Consider the following 18,694-nt stretch of genomic DNA (forward strand, 5'->3'; position numbering starts at 1 on the left):
TACAGCCAGTACACACTGCTATAGAGTTAGTTACTACTATAGTCAGTGTTTCCTACTAAAGTCGGTGGTTACTACTATAGAGTCGGTAGATAATAGTACAGTAAGTAGATACCACTATAGTCGGTATATACTACTGCAGAGTCGGTAGATACGACTATAGAGTCAGTAGCTACTGCTATAGAGTTAGTAGTTACTATAGTGAGTGGATACTACTATAGAGTCAATAGATACGACTATAGATTCAGCAGATACTACTATAGTCATTAGATACTACTGTAGAGTCAGCATTTACTACTATAGAGTTTGTTGATACTACTATAGAGTCGGTAGATATGCAGGGTGTGTAGGTATATGTGCCTATGGGGGGGTAAAAATGTTTTTTTAGGGGGGCGGGGTCGAAAATTTTCGGAAACCTTTTAGATCATGTATTTACCCGCCACTTTATATTACATTTTGATTCAGGACTTCTTAAAGCCTCTTAGAATTTTGTTGATGGACAAATGGATAGACAAATGGAACGCCGGGCTTTAAACAATAGCTTAGTACTTGTGTAGCGAGTTCAACTGAGTGGCAGGCGTTCTCTTCAGAGGCAACACGTTTATTAACACCAACACACGGGGTAACTGCCCCTTAACAGAATAACAACCTTTGGTGGTGACCACCAGGCTAACTATGCTAATCACACCATAACGAGCTAATATGGACCGGACCACAGCTTGGGTCGAGGTCCACGTGTTGGAGACTCTTGCAGGACGTAGAACGTTTACACCATTCTAACCTCAAGGACAGTGCATACATTATCAGAGTTATGTTTTTTGTTTGCATTACGACTGCAGGTATTGTGGTCTATGCAAACATGACTCCTTGTAAAAAAGGTGTCAGTTTTGTTGCCAGATGAAAGGGTAAAAAAACTATTATATATATTTTTTACTGGCAAATGAGGTTCCAATGGTGTAAATGCTTACCCCGAGCTCTCATACTCTGATGGTGCGTTGTCTTTGAGTTATGTGCCTTTTGGCGTCATCTGGTCCAACACCATGTGAGACTAGGCTCTAAGGAAAGCTGTCTTGGGTGTGGACCAATCAATTTCAAGGACATTGCATACACTATCAGAGTTATATTTTTTGTTTGCGTTACGGCTGCAGGTATTGTGGTCTATGCAAACATGACTCCTTGAAAAAAAGGTGTCAGTTTTGTTGCCAGATAAAAGGGTAAAAAAACAATTATCATGTTGTGTAGTTGTTGTGTTGTTGTGTTCAATGATAACCGCTCCCACCCCCTGGCTGTATGGCCGATCCATCCCCCCCCCCCCACCCCAATCAGTTCGCCACTTACACGGGGAGCCGCGCGTACACCGACACATCGCCCGCGCACCGCGGCCGCGTCCGGTTCACGCTCGCCGATCCGTCGACGGGTGACGCCTCCGTGGAGCTGTCCCAGCTCGGCACGCACGACACCGGCACCTTCTTGTGCAAAGTGAAGCAGATGCCCGGCACCGCCAGCCGCACCTTCGCGCTTACCGTCATGGGTGAGATGTGGTGTGGGAGAGGGGGGCTAAGGGGCGGGGGGGGGGGGTGGGAGAGGGGGGTGTTGGGGAAGGTGGGGTGGAGATGGTGGTGGGAAGGAGGTGGTGCTCTGTGGGGTGAGTGAGTGGCATGGGCTGGAGAAGAGATTACGTGATGGGTGAGTGGGTGGGTGGGTGAGTGAGTGAGTGGCACGGGCTAGAGAAGAGATGGACTGATGGGTGAGTGGGTGAGTGAATGAGTGAGTGACACAGGCTATGGAACAGATCGACTGATTGGTGGGTGAGTATGTAGGTGAGTTGGTGGGTAGGTGCGTGGGTGGGTGGGTGAGTGAATGAGTAGATGGATGAGTGGCACGGGCTAGAAAAGAGATGGATTGATAGGTGAGTGGGTGGGTGGGTGAGTGAGTGACACGAGCTCGAGAAGAGATTACGTGATGGGTGAGTGGGTGGGTGGGTGGGTGAGTGGGTGGGTGGGTGGGTGGGTGAGTGGCACGGGCTAGAGAAGAGATTACGTGATGGGTGAGTGAGTGAGTGAGTGGCACGGGCTAGAGAAGAGATGGACTGATGGGTGAGTAGGTGAGTGAATGAGTGAGTGACGAAGGCTATAGTAGAGATCGACTGATTGGCTGGTGAGTATGTAGGTGAGTCGGTGGGTAGGTGCGTGGGTGGGTGAGTGAATAAGTGGATGGATGAGTGGCACGGGCTAGAGATAAGCTGGACTGATAGGTGAGTGGGTGAGTGGCACGGGCTAGAAAAGAGATGGATTGATAGGTGAGTGAGCGAGTGAGTGGTATGGGCTAGAGAAGAGATGAACTGATAGGTGAGTGAGTGAGTGAGTGGCACGGGCTAGAAAAGAGATGGATCGATAGGTGAGTGGGTGGGTGGGTGAGTGAGTGAGTGGTATGGGCTGGAGAAGAGATGGACTTGATGGGTGAGTGACTGGCACGGTAAGTGGGTGTGTTGAGGTGATTGAGTGGGTGGGAGAGTGAGCCTGGCCTGGCACGGGTGCCGCGGTGATGTCACCGTCACTTAGTGGTGAACGGCGTGTATTGGTAGTTTCGGTGTGGTATTATTGGTATTGGGATAGTGAGTGGCACGGGCTGGAGAAGAATTGTGATGTTCTGCTCACTGTGACGTTCTGTGTATTGCAACTTTTATCATTGCGACATTCCACATTGCGATGTTCTTCATTGCGACGTTCCTCATTGCGACGTTCCTCATTGCGACGTTCTTCATTGCGACGTTCCTCATTGCGACGTTCTTCATTGCGACGTTCCTCATTGCGACGTTCCTCATTGAGACGTTCCTCATTGCGACATTCCTCATTGCGACGTTCCTCATTGCGACGTTCCTCATTGCGACGTTCCTCATTGCGACGTTCCTCATTGCGACGTTCCTCATTGCGACATTCCTCATTGCGACGTTCCACATTGCGACGTTCTTCATTGCGCCGTTCCTCATTGCGACGTTCTTCATTGTGACGTTCCTCATTGCGACGTTCTTCATTGTGACGTTCCTCATTGCGACGTTCTTCATTGTGACGTTCCTCATTGCGACGTTCCTCATTGCGACGTTCCTCATTACGATGTTCTTCATTGCGACGTTCCTCATTGCGACGTTCCTCATTGCGATGTTCTTCATTGCGTCGTTCCTCATTGCGACGTTCCTCATTGCGACGTTCCTCATTGCGACGTTCCTCATTGCGACGTTCTTCATTGTGACGTTCCTCATTGCGACGTTCCTCATTGTGACGTTCCTCATTGCGACGTTCCTCATTGCGACGTTCCTCATTGCGACGTTCCTCATTGCGACTTTCCACATTGCTTGACCAGCGGTCCCGAGTGCCACGCGCTGCTCCATTAAGAGCGGCTCGCCGGCCGTGGGGGAGGATCTGGTGCTCGGCTGCGTCAGCGCCGAGGGCACCGCCCCCATCACCTACACCTGGACCTACACGGGAGGCATCGGCGGCAGCATGCCGTCCACCGCCAAGCAAGGTCCGTGTCTCTGTGTCTGTATGAATGCCGTGCGTGTGTAGTGTGTGTGTAGTGTGTGTAGTGCGTGTGTGTGTGTGGTGTGTGTGTGGTGTGTGTGTGGTGTGTGTGTGGTGTGTGTGTGTGTGGTGGTGATGGTGCTGTGTGTGTGTGTAGTGTGCATGCGTGTGGTGATGGTGGTGGTGCTGTGTGTGGTGGTGGTGTTGGTGCTGTGTGTGTGGTGGTGGTGCTGTGTGTGGTGGTGGTGATGGTGCTTTGTTTGTGGTGGTGTTGTGTGTGTGGTGGTGGTGGTGGTGAGTGCGTGCAAGAGGTGGTAAGTAAGTTTGACAGTCAGTATGTGTGAAGGTAGGTGGTAGCCCACATGCCCAGTCACCGCATGCCTAAACAGCTTTTGTTCGGCCAGATAGAGGGGGCTAAACGGGCACGGCATGGGATAGATTCGAGATGGAGCTGATGTGGTACAAGAGGATGTGGAGCTGAGTGGACTTACTGATGACTGGTACCAGCGGTGTCAAGATCGGCCTCTGTGGAGGAGGCTCGTGAAGGATGCTGCAACAACAACAGAGGGCAGAGGAGTGACGCTCACAACAACGAGCGGAGTGCGGGTGGCTAAAGCACAGCTAGTTGGCACAGTATTGGGCACAGGAGGTACATCAGCCACTCATCTCAGTCAGTCGACCCGTGGCACCTGCTGGATCTGTCCCGTGACCTCCTGCCAGCGGGCGTTCATCATCTCACGTGGCCTCAACGTGCACATTGCCTGCAGTGGAGACGTTACCACCACCTCGTAGCGAATAACGGTTGTTGTTGTGTATAGCGCACGTGCGTGTTTGTCTTTGAGTGCGCTTGTGTGTGTCTGTAGTGGGGAGTTGGTGGTGTAGCAGTGAGCGCTGCGCTACGAACCTGGTGATCCGAGTTCGATTCCTGCTCACCGCCAACACCGGTGACGATTATCTGAACCGGTCCTGAGCCTCCCCTAGGTCGACTCAGCCTCAAATGAGTTACCTGGTGCGGTCGTGGTGATGGTGGTGGTGGTGTATAGTAAACATCGCCACCCGGGAGACAAAGTCTGCTTGGCATGGTGCTGCTGCTTGCTAACAGCACTTACCCCAACAGTCTGTTGTTGTCTTCGTGTGGCCTGGTCAAGGCCTATTATATGGTCAACAGGCCAGAGCTCTGGGTTGTTTTTCATGATTGTGGGGTCGCTGACCCTTTGCTGCTCACAATCATGGACGCCTCGGTGGTGAGGAGATGTGAACTCCCTCGCCTGGTATACAGGAGGTTGTTGGTTCCATTCCGACCCTGAAGCCTGCTGCATGTTTGGAGTTTGCGTTGTCTCTCTCTCTCTCTCCCCGTGGTCGCGTGGATTTTACTCCGGGTCTTCCTCCCTCCACATTTAGAATCAACTTCACGCGCTTGGAGTATTTGGCTGCTGCTATAATTGTCCACGTGATGGACGACAAACAGCCGCTTGGTTGAGCTGCCATCGTTCTGATCGCCAGGTTGCTTCTGAAGAAGCGCTACACAGCTTTCTATCATGTGCATCCACGGTGACTTGCGCACAAACACGTCCACGCCCACGAGTACCCCGTGCCCTCTTTTAGCCCCCCCCCCTCCCGATACGTTCCATTCATTGGCTACCACATTCTGATAAGCTCCTCCCCCCCATCCTCCCCCCTTAACTGGTACTTAAGAATTTGCATCTTGAATTCCTCCCTCACTTGATGCAGCAGATCTGGCTGTGACGGTCCCACCTGATGACGGAGACTTGTGTTGCCTCCGAAACGTCGTGATTTTATTGTTTTATTTTTATTAATTTTTATTTAATTTTTTACCTACATGGTGACTTTACCGAAAGAACTAAGAGTATAGCTAGACAGCACGTTGCGGCCTTAACTGGAATAATACAAAATGGTTTAGTCCATGTATGTCACTATGTATCTGTGTCGGGCTCTATGCACCTGTAGTGAGTACAACTAAATTTCGATTTAAAGCTTTTCGTGACTGCAGGGATTCATCTTCTTGGTTCTTTCGGTAAAGTCGTCACGTAGAAGGGAAATAATAAAATAATAAAAATCAAACATAATAAAATACAAATCTCACGACGTTTCGGCCACAACGCAAGCAGCCGTCCTCGGGTGAAGACCAGGTCTGTCGGAAAGACGGCGTTGTCTCTGCTTTACCCTGGCCAGCCGGGTAAAGCAGCCCTTTATCCCGGAGCCCCCTACTCCCCTAACACTCACTCTCCTGGCTCACCGCGAAGACCCCGTCCACGTCACGGGTCTCCCCTCAAATACCCCGGGGGGCATGACGTCACTTTACCTTGACGGCATTCCCCCCCGAGGCGAGTGTGACCTGACGTCAGCATTTCACTCCTCAACACACGAGTGAAATGAAGGTCGTGGAAGCGACTTCTGGAATCCGGTCTTTATTTGTCTTTCGTTCACAACACTCCCATCTTACTCCTTCACGCTGCTGACAGACAGCATGAGAGGGAGAGAGAGAGAGAGAGACACGCGCGGCCACGTGGCAGCCTGGACCACGTGGCAGCCTGGACCCCGCTCCAGCGTGGCCTCACCCTCCGTTTGTTCCAGATCTGACCACGTGTTGTCCGTCTCCACCCCTTTTAATACCCGGGTCACGTGGTCTCTTTCCACCAATCCTGGTTAACCTCCATGGAATCTTCTAGACTCCATCGTACGATCCCAGGACCGCGCCTCTGACTCGTCCCCCCGTTGGCTGTGGCTAAAGCCAGCAGATCCAATCCTCTACTTACAGATGTCACCTTCCCATTACGTCAGGGCCACGCCCCTAGACTTCCCCCCATTGGCTATGGGCAAGGACCGGTAGAGCCAATCGTCGTAACGAGGTGTGATCCATCAACCACCCGGATATATGCTCACATTACATGTGTATAAGAAAGGTTAGTTTAGTTTAGACTGTGATATCAAACTGAACTCATTGTCAATATAATAACGTCACGGTACATAATGTGCATACAATGCTGCTCGCTAAGCGGGCAACGTTTTTATTTGTTAATTTACCCCCCCCCCTCTCACCCCCTCCGTACGCATTGCAGAAATGGAAGTGGGCACGCTGGCGCTGAAGAACGCGACTCTGGCGTACGCGGGGACGTACCGCTGCACGGCCACCAACACAGTGGGGACGGACTCCTGCGAGCAGCAGCTCCACATCGCGCAGCGTGAGGACTCGCCCTACCCTCACCGTTGTCCCACCACTCCCCACCCAGTTGTTTCACTCGCCCCACCCTACCCACCCCACCCACCCCATCCACCCCGCCCACCCCCCCACCCCAACCAACTGCCACAACCCCCACCTGCTCCCCCCCCACCCCAACCAACTGCCACAACCCCCACCTGCTCCCCCACCCCAACCAACTGCCACAACCCCCACCTGCCCTCCCCACCCCAACCAACTGCCACAACCCCCACCTGCCCCCCCACCCCAACCAACTGCCACAACCCCCACCTGCCCCCCCCACCCCAACCAACTGCCACAACCCCCACCTGCCCCCCCCACCCCAACCAACTGCCACAACCCCCACCTGCCCCCCCCACCCCAACCAACTGCCACAACCCCCACCTGCTCCCCCCACCCCAACCAACTGCCACAACCCCCACCTGCCCCCCCCACCCCAACCAACTGCCACAACCCCCACCTGCCCCCCCCACCCCAACCAACTGCCAAAACCTCCACCTGCCCCCCCCACCCCAACCAACTGCCACAACCCCCACCTGCTCCCCCCCCCCACCCCAACCAACTGCCACAACCCCCACCTGCTCCCCCCCCCACCCCAACCAACTGCCACAACCCCCACCTGCCCCCCCCCACCCCAACCAACTGCCACAACCCCCACCTGCCCTCCCCACCCCAACCAACTGCCACAACCCCCACCTGCTCCCCCCACCCCAACCAACTGCCACAACCCCCACCTGCCCCCCCACCCCAACCAACTGCCACAACCCCCACCTGCCTTCCCCCACCCCAACCAACTGCCACAACCCCCACCTGCTCCCCCCACCCCAACCAACTGCCACAACCCCCACCTGCCCCCCCCCCCACCCCAACCAACTGCCAAAACCTCCACCTGCCCCCCCCACCCCAACCAACTGCCACAACCCCCACCTGCCCCCCCCTCACTTGGAGAGAGAGAGAGAGAGGGAGGGAGGCTCTGAAGCAAGAAGAGAGAATTCTAGATTTGAAGCTTTCGTGACTGCAAGGATTCATGCTCTTAGTTCTTTCGGTAAAGTCACGTAGGTAAAAAATTAAATAAAAATTAATAAAATAAAAATTGTTTAATTTTAATTTCATTTTTTACCTATGTGACTTTACCGAAAGAACTAAGAGTAAGAAGAGAGAACTCCGTGTCTCTGACCCCCGGCCTTTGTGACCCCCTCCCCTCACCCACCCCCCCCCCCCCCCGGGTCCCCCCCACAGACAAGGAAACGAACGTGGGGTCCTTGGTGGCGGCCATCGTGTGCCCCATCCTCCTCATCGCGCTCGCGATCGCCGTGGTCGTGTGCTGCGTGAGGAGGAGGAACCTCAAGAGAAAGGAGAAGGAGTTGTCGCACGTCATACGGTCAGTCGGGCTGGTTGCTGCTGCTGCTTGTGGGAGATGGGGTGGTGGTGGTGGGGGGGGCAGGGTGGTATCTTTGTTTGTCTGTGTGTGTGTGAGTCAATGTGTGGGGTTTGGCCAGGAGACGTCATAGACGCCTGTCCCCCCGGGGCCTCCGGCACAAGCTTGTTAATTACATATTTCGGTCGTAGTTTAGTGGTAAGTTAATTGAAGGTGGAGAGGTTACCAGCCCCTCGCACTCGTCCAGAGCCCCCATTTAGCCGCTGTGGTGGTCACAGACGTCATGAGAGGAAAGGCCAATTGGAATTGGCCCTCCCCCCCACAGCACTGTCCACGACAGCGTTGCCCGTCCGGCACCACGAGGAGGTAGGGAGTTGTTTTACCGGAGCCAGGAGATTGAATCTTTACCCTCGGGGCTCCTCCAGAAACAACAAAAAGTCACTACGGATGGCCACTTGGAATGTTCGAACGCTCATTGCGGAGGAGAGGCTCCCACTCCTCTGTTGGGAGCTGGACTGGTACCGCCTGGATCTCTGTGGCATTCAGGAGGTCCGGTGGACCGGCTCTGGCTCCTGCCACCATGAGGGGTGGACAGTCCTCTACTTGGCAGGAGACTGCCAAACAACAGGGAGTGGCTCTTCTTCTGAACAAAAGAATGAAGGGCGTGGGAGCGTGGCGGTGAGGTGTGGGAAGCTGTAAGCCGCAGGCTACTTTGGACTCGCCTTCCCATCAACCAGAGGCGAGGAGTGGTGGTCGTGATTACTTATGCCCCACTGAAGACGAACATCCGTGGAGGGATGCAGGCAAGGCCGATGAGTCAGATGCCTTCTATGACCTCCTGTCACAGGTGCTGGCTAAAGTGGCCCCTCGGGATAGAGTCATCCTGTTGGGTGACTTCAATGCCTGACTTGGTCATGATGCCGGCACCTGGTCTGGAGTGATTGGAAGGCATGGGCCAGATCAGCTCAATAACAATGGCAGGAGGCTGCTAGATTTGTGTGAAGCCCATGGGCTTGTAATTACCAACATGCTGTTCCGGCATTGGCGCATCCACACAACATCATGGATGCATGCCGGGTCCAGACAAGAACATCTGCTGGACTACATAGTGATGGAACAGCGGATGCGGGCCCATGTCCTTGACATCAGGACCTACTGTGGAGCTGATCTGCCTACTGACCATCGACTTGCCATCTGTAAGATGCGCCTGCCATTCTTCTACTCCGGTGGTGGGTGTACACCCAGGACCCCAATCAAACCCTTAGTCGCATGGTCTCAACTAGCTGATGAAAGTTGCAAGCGAAAATTTCATCATCGCTTGCGGCTGGGGTTGGCATCGTCCCCCACTCCTCCTGATATTGAGGGGAAATGGGCGAGGTTTAGGACTGTGGCTTATGCAGCTGCAATGGCTGCTTTGGGTACACGGTCCAGACCTCCCCAGAGACCCCGGCTGACAGAGGAGGTGTTCAAGCTGGCTGAGAAAAAGCAACAGGCCCACTCATCGGCTACAGCATCCCACATCAGAGAATGAGGAGGTACCGCAGCCTTGGCTCAGAGGTTTGGAGAGCCGTGAGGCGCTGCAAGGATGGGTTGTGGTCGCTGGTTGCTGAGGAGATGGAGTCTGCCTCAATGGCCCGCGATCACAAATCGCTCTTTAATTCCATAAAAAAGTAACCTGCAGTGCCACACCTATTACCATCATTAGGGGAAAGAACGGTGATCCAATCTCCGACCCCCAGGAACAGGTTTGCAGATTTGCTGAGCATTTCTATGAGGTCCTGGGAGAGAGGAAATCCCTCAGCCTGGAAAACAACATGGGACAAAGTGGGGATGACCCTGCCGAGGCTGCGGTGCCTCAAATATTGGAATAAGTCACCCCCTGTGAGTGGCTGGCTGAGGTGCCATCTGTTGATGTACTGAAGGTGATCCAGAGTCTGAGACCAGGAAACAGCTTCAGTTTGGCCGCATAGAGGGGGCTTAACATGCACGACATGGGCTGGAGAAGTGATGAACTGATGCGGTATGGGAGGATGTGGAGCTGAGTGGACTTGCCGACGACCCGTACCAGCGGTGTCAAGATCGGCCTCTGTGGAGGAGGCTCGTGAAGGATGTTGCCACTGGGCAGTTGGAGGCAGTCGCCCTCCGGCAACAATGGAGGGCAGAGGAGCGACGCTCACAACAACGAGCGGAGCGCTGGGTAGCTAAAATGAAACAAGTTGGCAGAGTAGGGGGGTACAGCTGGTGGTGCATCTACCGGTCATCTCAGTGAGCCAACTCATGGCACCTGATGGGTCTGAGGCTTCGACACTTGACGTGGATTCAAAGTGCACCTAGCCTGGCACAGGCGCTGTGGTGACGTCACCCTCACCTAGTGGCGAATGACGGGTACTGGTATTGTTGAGTGGGGAGCGGTCGTGTAACAATTAGTGCGCTTCGCTTGGAATCGGGCGACCCCCGAGTTCGATTCCCGCTCATGACCAACGCCACCAGTGACGATTATCTGAACTGGTGCCTGGGCCTCCGCTGGGTCGACTCGGCCTCAACTGAGTTACTTGGTGCTGTTGCTGCTGCTGCGTGTGGTAGTAAACATCGCCCCGCTGGGGGAGAGACAAAGGCGGTCGGGCGTGGTTGCTGGCCACTGCCACCGCCTCGTGTGCGACAGTGCCGGTAGCCTTCATTAGGCGCTGCTGCTACTCACTAACGGCACTCCCCCCCCCCGACAGTCTGTTCCAGGCGATTCGAGGGATCTTTGTCCTTGTGTGTCTGTGTGAGTGCCAGGGGTGGTGCTGCTGCTGCTTCAGCTGCTGCTGCTGCTGCTCCTGGTGCTCCAGCTGCTGCTGCTGCTGATCCAGCTGCTGCTGCTGCTCCTGCTGCTGCTGCTGCTCCAGCTGCTGCTGCTCCAGCTGCTGCTGCTGTTCCTGCTGCTGATGCTCCAGCTGCTGCTGCTCCAGCTGCTGCTTCTCCAGCTGCTGCTGCTGCTCCAGCTACTGCTGCTGCTCTTACTGCTCGATACAAAACAGCACTTGCCCCCCTCCTTCCAGCCCCCGTGCCTGCACGAATGGTGTGAGCTTTACGGGTAACCTTTGTCTGTATTTGTGTGCGTGCGTGTATGTATGTGTGTGCGCGTGTGCGTCTGTGTGTGTGTGCGTGCGTCTGTGTGTGTGTGCGTGCGTCTGTGTGTGCGTGCGTCTGTGTGTGTGTGTGCGTCTGTGTGTGTGTGTGTGCGTGCGTCTGTGTGTGTGTGTGTGCGTCTGTGTGTGTGTGTGTGCGTCTGTGTGCGTGCGTGCGTGCGTCTGTGTATATGTGTGCGTCTGTGTGTGTGTGTGTGCGTGCGTCTGTGTGTGTGCGTGCGTCTGTGTGTGTGTGTGTGTGTGCGTCTGTCTGTGTGCGTGCGTCTGTGTGCGTGCGTGCGTCTGTGTGTATGTGTGCGTCTGTGTGTGTCTGTGTGTCTGTGTGTCTGTGTGCGTGTGTCTGTGTCTGTGTGCGTGTGTCTGTGTGTGTGTGTCTGTGTGCGTGTGTCTGTGTGTGTGTCTGTGTGTCTGTGTGTGTGTGTCTGTGTGTGTGTCTGTGCGTGTGTGTGTGTCTGTGCGTGTGTGTGTGTCTGTGTGTCTGTGCGTGTGTGTGTCTGTGTGTGTGTGTGCGCTCCACGCTCCCCCATCGTCTAGGATGGACGAGTCTCCTCCGCCCCCGTCATCGCGCTCCCAGTCGCGCTCCTCGCGACCCTTGACCTCCCAGGCCGGCTCCTCGCGACCCCTGACCTCCCATGCCGGCTCGTCGCGACCTCTGTCCTCCCAGGGGGGGGTGGCGTCACGTGCCGGGGGCGGCCCACCCAGTTTGTTTGGGGGCGGCAAAACTCCATCGCAGCTTCAGGTGAGGCTGTGGGTTCGAGTTGAGGGGGTGGAGGGGGGGAGGGGGGGGGTGGCGAGGGGGGGGTGGCGATGCGACGCATCCACCCCCCCTCACCCCCCCTCCACCCCCCCTTCACCCCCCCCCTCCACCTACAGGGTTTGTCCCGTGACCTCCTCCTCCTGCACCTAGCCTGGCACAGCAGTCAACCCATGGCATCAGCAGGGTCTGACCCATATAGATACATCGAGACCCATAGACTCAAACTATTTTGTATTACACCAGGTAAGACCGCACTGAGCTGTGTAACTCTTATTCCGAAGCGACCTGCGATCAGAATGATGGCAGCTCAACCAAGCCAGGGTCCTTATCATCCATCCCGTGGACAAGTACAGCAGCAGCCAAATAGTGTGAACGCGCGATGCTGATTATTCTAAATGCGGAGGGGAAAAACTGAAAGGACCCGGAGAAAAATCCAAGCAGTGACCACCACTCCAAATATACAGCAGCAGCAGTCATTGTCAGGGTCCAGGATAGAACTGGCGACCTCCTGCATATCAGGCGAGGTAGTGAACATCTCATCACAGGGAGATAGAGAGAAAGACGCACACTCCAAATATACAGCAGCAGCAGCAGATGTTGTCAGGGTCCGGGATCGAACTCGCGACCTCCTGCATATCAGGCGAGGTAGTTAACATCTCATCACAGGGAGATAGAGAGAGAGAGACGCAGACTCAAAATATACAGCAGCAGCAGCAGATGTTGTCAGGGTCCAGGATAGAACTCGCGACCTCCTGCATATCAGGCGAGGTAGTTAACATCTCATCACAGGGAGAGAGAGACGCAGACTCCAAATATACAGCAGCAGCAGACGTTGTCAGGGTCCAGGATAGAACTCGCGACCTCCTGCATATCAGGCGAGGTAGTTAACATCTCATCACAGGGAGATAGAGAGAGAGACGCAGACTCCAAATATACAGCAGCAGCAGCAGACGTTGTCAGGGTCCAGGATAGAACTCGCGACCTCCAGCATATCAGGCGAGATAGTTAACATCTCATCACAGGGAGATAGAGACGCAGACTCCAAATATAAACACAGAAGAGGGGAGAGAATTCGAAAAGGCTGAAAAAGTGTGGAGGTTTCTTTTATATTCTTAGGCTTTTTCGGTAAAGTCACGTAGGTAAAACATAATAAAATCAAATGATAATAAATGAAAATAATTGATACAGTGAATTTGGCTGTGACGGTCCCACCTGAAGACGGAGACTTGTGTTGCCTCCGAAACGTCGTGATTTAATTGATTTAGTGTCATTGATTATTATTTGATTTGATTATTTTTTACCTACGTGACTTTACCGAAAAAACCTAAGAGTATGAATCCTTGCAGTCACGAAAGCTTCAAATCTAGAATGAGGTTTATTTTGTTGTTCTTCCTGGTTCTTTCGGTAAAGTCACGTAGAAGGGAAACAATAAAATAATAAAATAAAACAATAAAATACAATTCTCACGACGTTTCGGCCACAACGCAAGCAGCCGTCCTCAGGTGAAGAACAGGTCTGTCGGAAAGACAGCGTCTGAATGAACACCACCAAGCTTGGCAGCGTATATTTAAGCTGGGTTAGGGGAGGAAAGGCGCCTTGACAAAGGAATTTGCATATCAACAGAGGAATTTAGCATATTTATGGGAAATGCAGATATGGAATTAGTCACTAATTGTGGAATGCGTAGGAGGTGGGGTTGGGTCTCAAAGTCATATTATGCCCGTGCATTGTGTAGGATTAGCAGCAACAAAGGGAGGAGGTAGGGTTAGCAGTAATAAAGGGAGGAGGTAGGGTTAGCAGTAATAAAGGGAGGAGGTAGGGTTAGCAGTAATAAAGGGAAGGAACTTTAATAGTAAGGAGCTGCAGCAGTATTTTATTATGTTTTATTTGTATTATTTTATTATGTTTTATTTTATTATGTTTGTTTTATTTTATTATGTTTTATTATGTTTAATTTATTACTATTTTATTACATTTCACTTTTTATTATTTTATTATTTCCCTTCTACGTAACGACTTTACTGAAAGAACCAAGAAGATGAATCCCTGCAGTCACGAAAGAAGCTTCAAATTGAAATTCTTTCGTTGTTGTCGAGACTTTTGCAGGAGCTCTGAACCACACCACGTGTCCTCTCTCTCTCACCCTCCTCCTACCCCCCCCCCCCCAAATCCAGCCCACCTTTGTCTCCCCGCCGCCCCAGTACGACACGGTGCCGCAACCTTCCTCCTCCTCCGCCTCCTCCATGGTCTCCTCGCTGCGTGCGGCTCCCCTGGACTCCGCGCTCCACGTCGGGGCGGGGACCACGCCGGCCGGCGGTGTTCCGGTCTACGCCACCCTCACCCATCAGCCCCAGCGTGGCGGCGGTGGTGGTGGCGCCCCCCCTCCCGGCTCGCAGCGTCCGTTCGTCCGCCTGGACGAGGAGGTGGAGCCCGATGACGAAGAGGCGGTGGACGAGGAGGACATGGCGATGATCATCGCTGACGGGATGGATCCCCTAGATCACCACCACCCGCCCAAGCAGAGGGGATACCTCGTTTAGAGCACTCTCACCTTGTCTTAGACAACTCCAACCTTGTCTCAGACAACTCCCTCATCTCGTCTTAGACAACTCCCTCGCCTCGTCTCCCTCACCTCGTCTTAGACAACTCCCTCGCCTCGTCTTAGACAACTCCCTCGCCTCTCTCACCTCGTCTTAGACAACTCCCTCGCCTCGTCTTAGACAACTCCCTCGCCTCTCTCACCTCGTCTTAGACAACTCCCTCGCCTCGTCTTAGACAACTCCCTCGTCTCCCTCACCTCGTCTTAGACAACTCCCTCGTCTCTCTCATCTCATCTTAGACAACTCCCTCGTCTCTCTCACCTCGTCTTAGACAAATCTCTCACCTCGTCTTAGACAACTCCAATCTTGTCTTAGGCAACTCTCTCACCTCGTCTCTCTCACCTCGTCTTAGACAACTCTCTTGTCTCCCTCACCTCGTCTTAGACAACTCCCTCACTTCATCTTAGACAACTCCAACCTCGTCTTAGACAACTCCCTCACCTCGTCTCTCTCACCTCGTCTTAGACAACTCCAACCTTGTCTTAGACAACTCTCTCGTCTCTCTCATCTCATCTTAGACAACTCCCTCACTTCATCTTAGACAACTCCCTCGTCTCTCTCACCTCGTCTTAGACAACTCCCTCACCTCGTCTCTCTCACCTCGTCTCTCTCACCTCGTCTTAGACACCTCCCTCACCTCATCTTAGACAACTCCAACCTTGTCTTAGACAACTCCCTCACCTCGTCTCTCTCACCTCGTCTTAGACAACTCCCTCACCTCATCTTAGACAACTCCAACCTCGTCTTAGACAACTCCCTCACCTCGTCTCTCTCACCTCGTCTTAGATAACTCCAACCTTGTCTTAGGCAACTGTATCACCTCGTCTTAGACAACTCCAATCTCGTCTTAGGCAACTCTCTCACCTCGTCTAGACCACCCACGCCTCGTCTAGACGACAACTCACACAACACCCACCACCTCGTCAAGACCACACCTCGTAATTCACCCCCCCCCTCCCCACCTCGTCTAGAACATCGTCACCCACACCACGCTCGTCTACCCCCCCCCCTCCTCGTCCAATCAGGATGGGTGGTAGGAAAGACGTCTTTGGGGTGGGTGGTTCCTAATGGCCGTGTCAGGATGCTGGGTTCCTTACTGCTTTAGAAACTTAGGTTCAAACCAGAGGTCGCAACCGGGTACCCGATACCCGTACCCTACCCGATACCCGGCTACCCGTACCCGGCTGGGTACGGGTACCCGTTTGCGACCCTGGTGCGGCCGGGTACGGGTAGGCCATGAGTCACTGGTGAGTCACCGTTTGTCACTCATTTCCCAACGTCTTGTCTCTTCTCACAATTCAAGTTCCTAGAATCAACCCACCCGCGCCTGCAACATGGCTTCATCCCAGAGGTCGCAATCGGTTACTCGTACCCTACCCGATACCCGGGCCGGTCACGGGTAGCCGGGTATCGGGTAGGGTACGGGTACCCGTTTGCGACCCTGGTGCGGCCGGGTACGGGTACGGGTAAGGAATCAAAACCCGTTTACGACCTCTGGTTCAAACCCCCTGGGTCCAAGTCGTCTCTCTGTCTCTGTCCGAGGCTCCTATTGGATGCGTAATGGCCGTGTCGGGAGAGAGAAGGTGCTGTGGTTCCCTCCTGTTGATCTTCTTGGTTCTTTCGGTAAAGTCACATAGAATGGAAATAATGAAATAATAAAAATAAAACATAATAAAATAATTCTCACGACATTCAGTCGCTGTCTACTCGACAGACCTGCTCTCCACCTGAGGACGGCTGCTTGCGTTGTGGCCGAAACGTCGTGAGAATTGTATTTTATTATGTTTTATTTTTATTATTTTTATTATTTTATTATTTCCATTCTACGTGACTACCGAAATGACCAAGAAGATGAATCCCTGCAGTCACGAAAGCTTTAAATCGAAACTTAGGTTGATATCCTGGCGGGTCCTAGTCTCTCTGTCTCCGTCCGAGGCTCCTATTGGATGCGTAATGGCCGTGTCGGGAGAGGGCGTTGTGATTCCAGGGGTGAGTTGCGGTGTCGTTGTTGTTGTCGTCGTTGTTGTTGTTAAAGGGGAACAAATAACGAAGGGATTGGGTTTTAACAGTGAGGCTGTCGTGGGTTTAACTCTCCGTCAACACTCGACAAGCGACAAACCAACTGGGCCATGCTTTTTGTCTTGCGTGACACAAACCCCCCCGGTTCTAACGACGACACAACATTTACATATTTACACGATCTAACAACAACAACAAACACAACTCTTTATTACAGATGATTGCAAAAGGAATGGGTTTTTTTAAGCTTTAATAGCAAACATATATACAGAGTGCTTTGAAAAATGCTTAACACTTCTGAGAGTTTGCAACAAATACCCACAATAATTGTTGTGCCTCCTCCTGGCTCTGGAGTCCACCTGGAGAAGATTGTGGGGAAGGTCCTTTGACGATTCGAAGCTATTTACGCTACATCTGTCATCACGTTACACGGTGTCTTATTATCCGTCCTTTTTCTATTAAAAACATTAGTCCCATGTTAGCGTTAACATTTTTTGAAGCGCACTCCCCCCCCTACCCCCTTGTATTTAGTTAGTTACAATTGAGAGGCGTCAATGCTTCGCTTGTGAAACCATTCGTCGCCACCGGCTTTGAGGCGTTCACGAGTTTATCCCGCGAAGGGTTCCGTTCATTAGTCCCATGCCGGCGTGTGGCGTGCTGTTTTTGTCAAATGTTTTAGTTGTACAATTGGTAGCGAGCGCGGCCCCGCTTTCTAGCAGCAGCAGCAGCAACAGCAGCAGCAGAACACGGACCAATACCAATGCAACCGCCGTTCGGTGATGGGGCGTCATTCACGGCGCCCGTGCCAGGCCAGGTGCACTTTGAGGCCACGCGAAGTGGTCGCTTTAGACGGGAAAAGGTCTCGGGACAGACCCCGCCGGAGCGAATGGGTCAGCTGACCGAGATGACCGGTAGATGCACCACCACCAGCTGTACACTCCCCCCCCATACCGCCCGCACCCTACTGTGCCCTACTTTATGCATTTTATCCGCCGGCGCTCCGCTCGTTGTTGTGAGCGTCGCTCCTCTGCCCTCCGTTGTTGTTGCTGGAGGGCGACTGCCTCCACACACGCACACGTGCGTGAATTTGGTTTTGTGATTATTAAGTTGAAAGGTTGGGTACAAAACACCGTCCGCTTAGTTGTATGGGTTGGAGAGGATTGCGTTTAAATGTGGGAAGGAAATAATTGGGGCTTTAAATAAGTTGGCTAATTAATTGCTGTGCGAGCATGTTGACATCGGTTCGAGTTATCTGTTGCGAATGATTGAAATATCTGGTAAATTTTGTGTTATCGCTTAAATATGAGGTAACTAATCAATCGATGCACCGGGTATTTAAGAGTTGATTAGTTGCTTGTGAAGGCCCGGTCGATAAAATCAGCGCGCGTGTAAAATATTCAGCCCGCAATATATGTTCAAATAATTTGTGAATATTTAATAATGATTATTGTAGGCGTGCTATTATTCATGATCAATTATCGAGGATGTGTCCGAGTGGTGTTAAGAAAAAATATTGTATCCGGTTTTAATGTGCCAGGCTTGTCTTGTGTTTTCAATATTTTGCTAAATAAATCTTCAGTTCCTGTATTGGGTTTGTAAGCGTTGCCGCACCTCACCGTGCACTCCTCACTCACTCATCCACTTTTGGTTCAATCTCTCTCTCTGGAGGGCGAGTTTGTTGTTCCGGTTGTTGTTGAATTTGTTTAAGAGTGGAAAATTCTAGGGGATGGAATAGCTGTCAACCCCTTATTGGTCACCCCGTGCCCCCTTATCTCAGCGTTCATCCTATACACTACACAACTATACACTACACTATACACCACTATACACTACACTACTATACACTACACGTTACACTACTATATACTACACTATACACTACACTATACACCACTACTATATACACTACACTACTATATACACTACACTATACACTACACTATACACTACACTATACACTGCACTATACACTACACTAAACACTGCACTATACACTGCACTATACACTACACTACTATACATTACACGCTACACTACTATACACTACACGCTACACTACTATACACTGCACTAT

At 52.5% G+C, this 18,694-nt stretch overlaps 1 protein-coding gene across 1 annotated transcript in view; it reads left to right on the forward strand.

Annotated features, from left to right (window-relative positions):
- Positions 1-18,201, forward strand: part of LOC144947541 (coxsackievirus and adenovirus receptor homolog) — a 35,845-nt gene extending 17,644 nt beyond the window's left edge. Inside the window, exons 3-8 of the mRNA XM_078876766.1 lie at positions 1,324-1,528; positions 3,358-3,519; positions 6,596-6,718; positions 7,975-8,116; positions 11,779-11,983; positions 14,176-18,201. Coding sequence (XP_078732892.1) covers positions 1,324-1,528; positions 3,358-3,519; positions 6,596-6,718; positions 7,975-8,116; positions 11,779-11,983; positions 14,176-14,541 — 1,203 coding nt within the window. The 3' untranslated portion in view covers positions 14,542-18,201. The remainder of the gene's footprint in view (positions 1-1,323; positions 1,529-3,357; positions 3,520-6,595; positions 6,719-7,974; positions 8,117-11,778; positions 11,984-14,175) is intronic.
- Positions 18,202-18,694: the final 493 nt, after the last annotated feature.

The sequence above is a fragment of the Lampetra fluviatilis genome, chromosome 45, assembly GCF_964198595.1.
Source record: "Lampetra fluviatilis chromosome 45, kcLamFluv1.1, whole genome shotgun sequence".
In the NCBI taxonomy this organism is placed as follows: Eukaryota; Metazoa; Chordata; class Hyperoartia; order Petromyzontiformes; family Petromyzontidae; genus Lampetra; species Lampetra fluviatilis.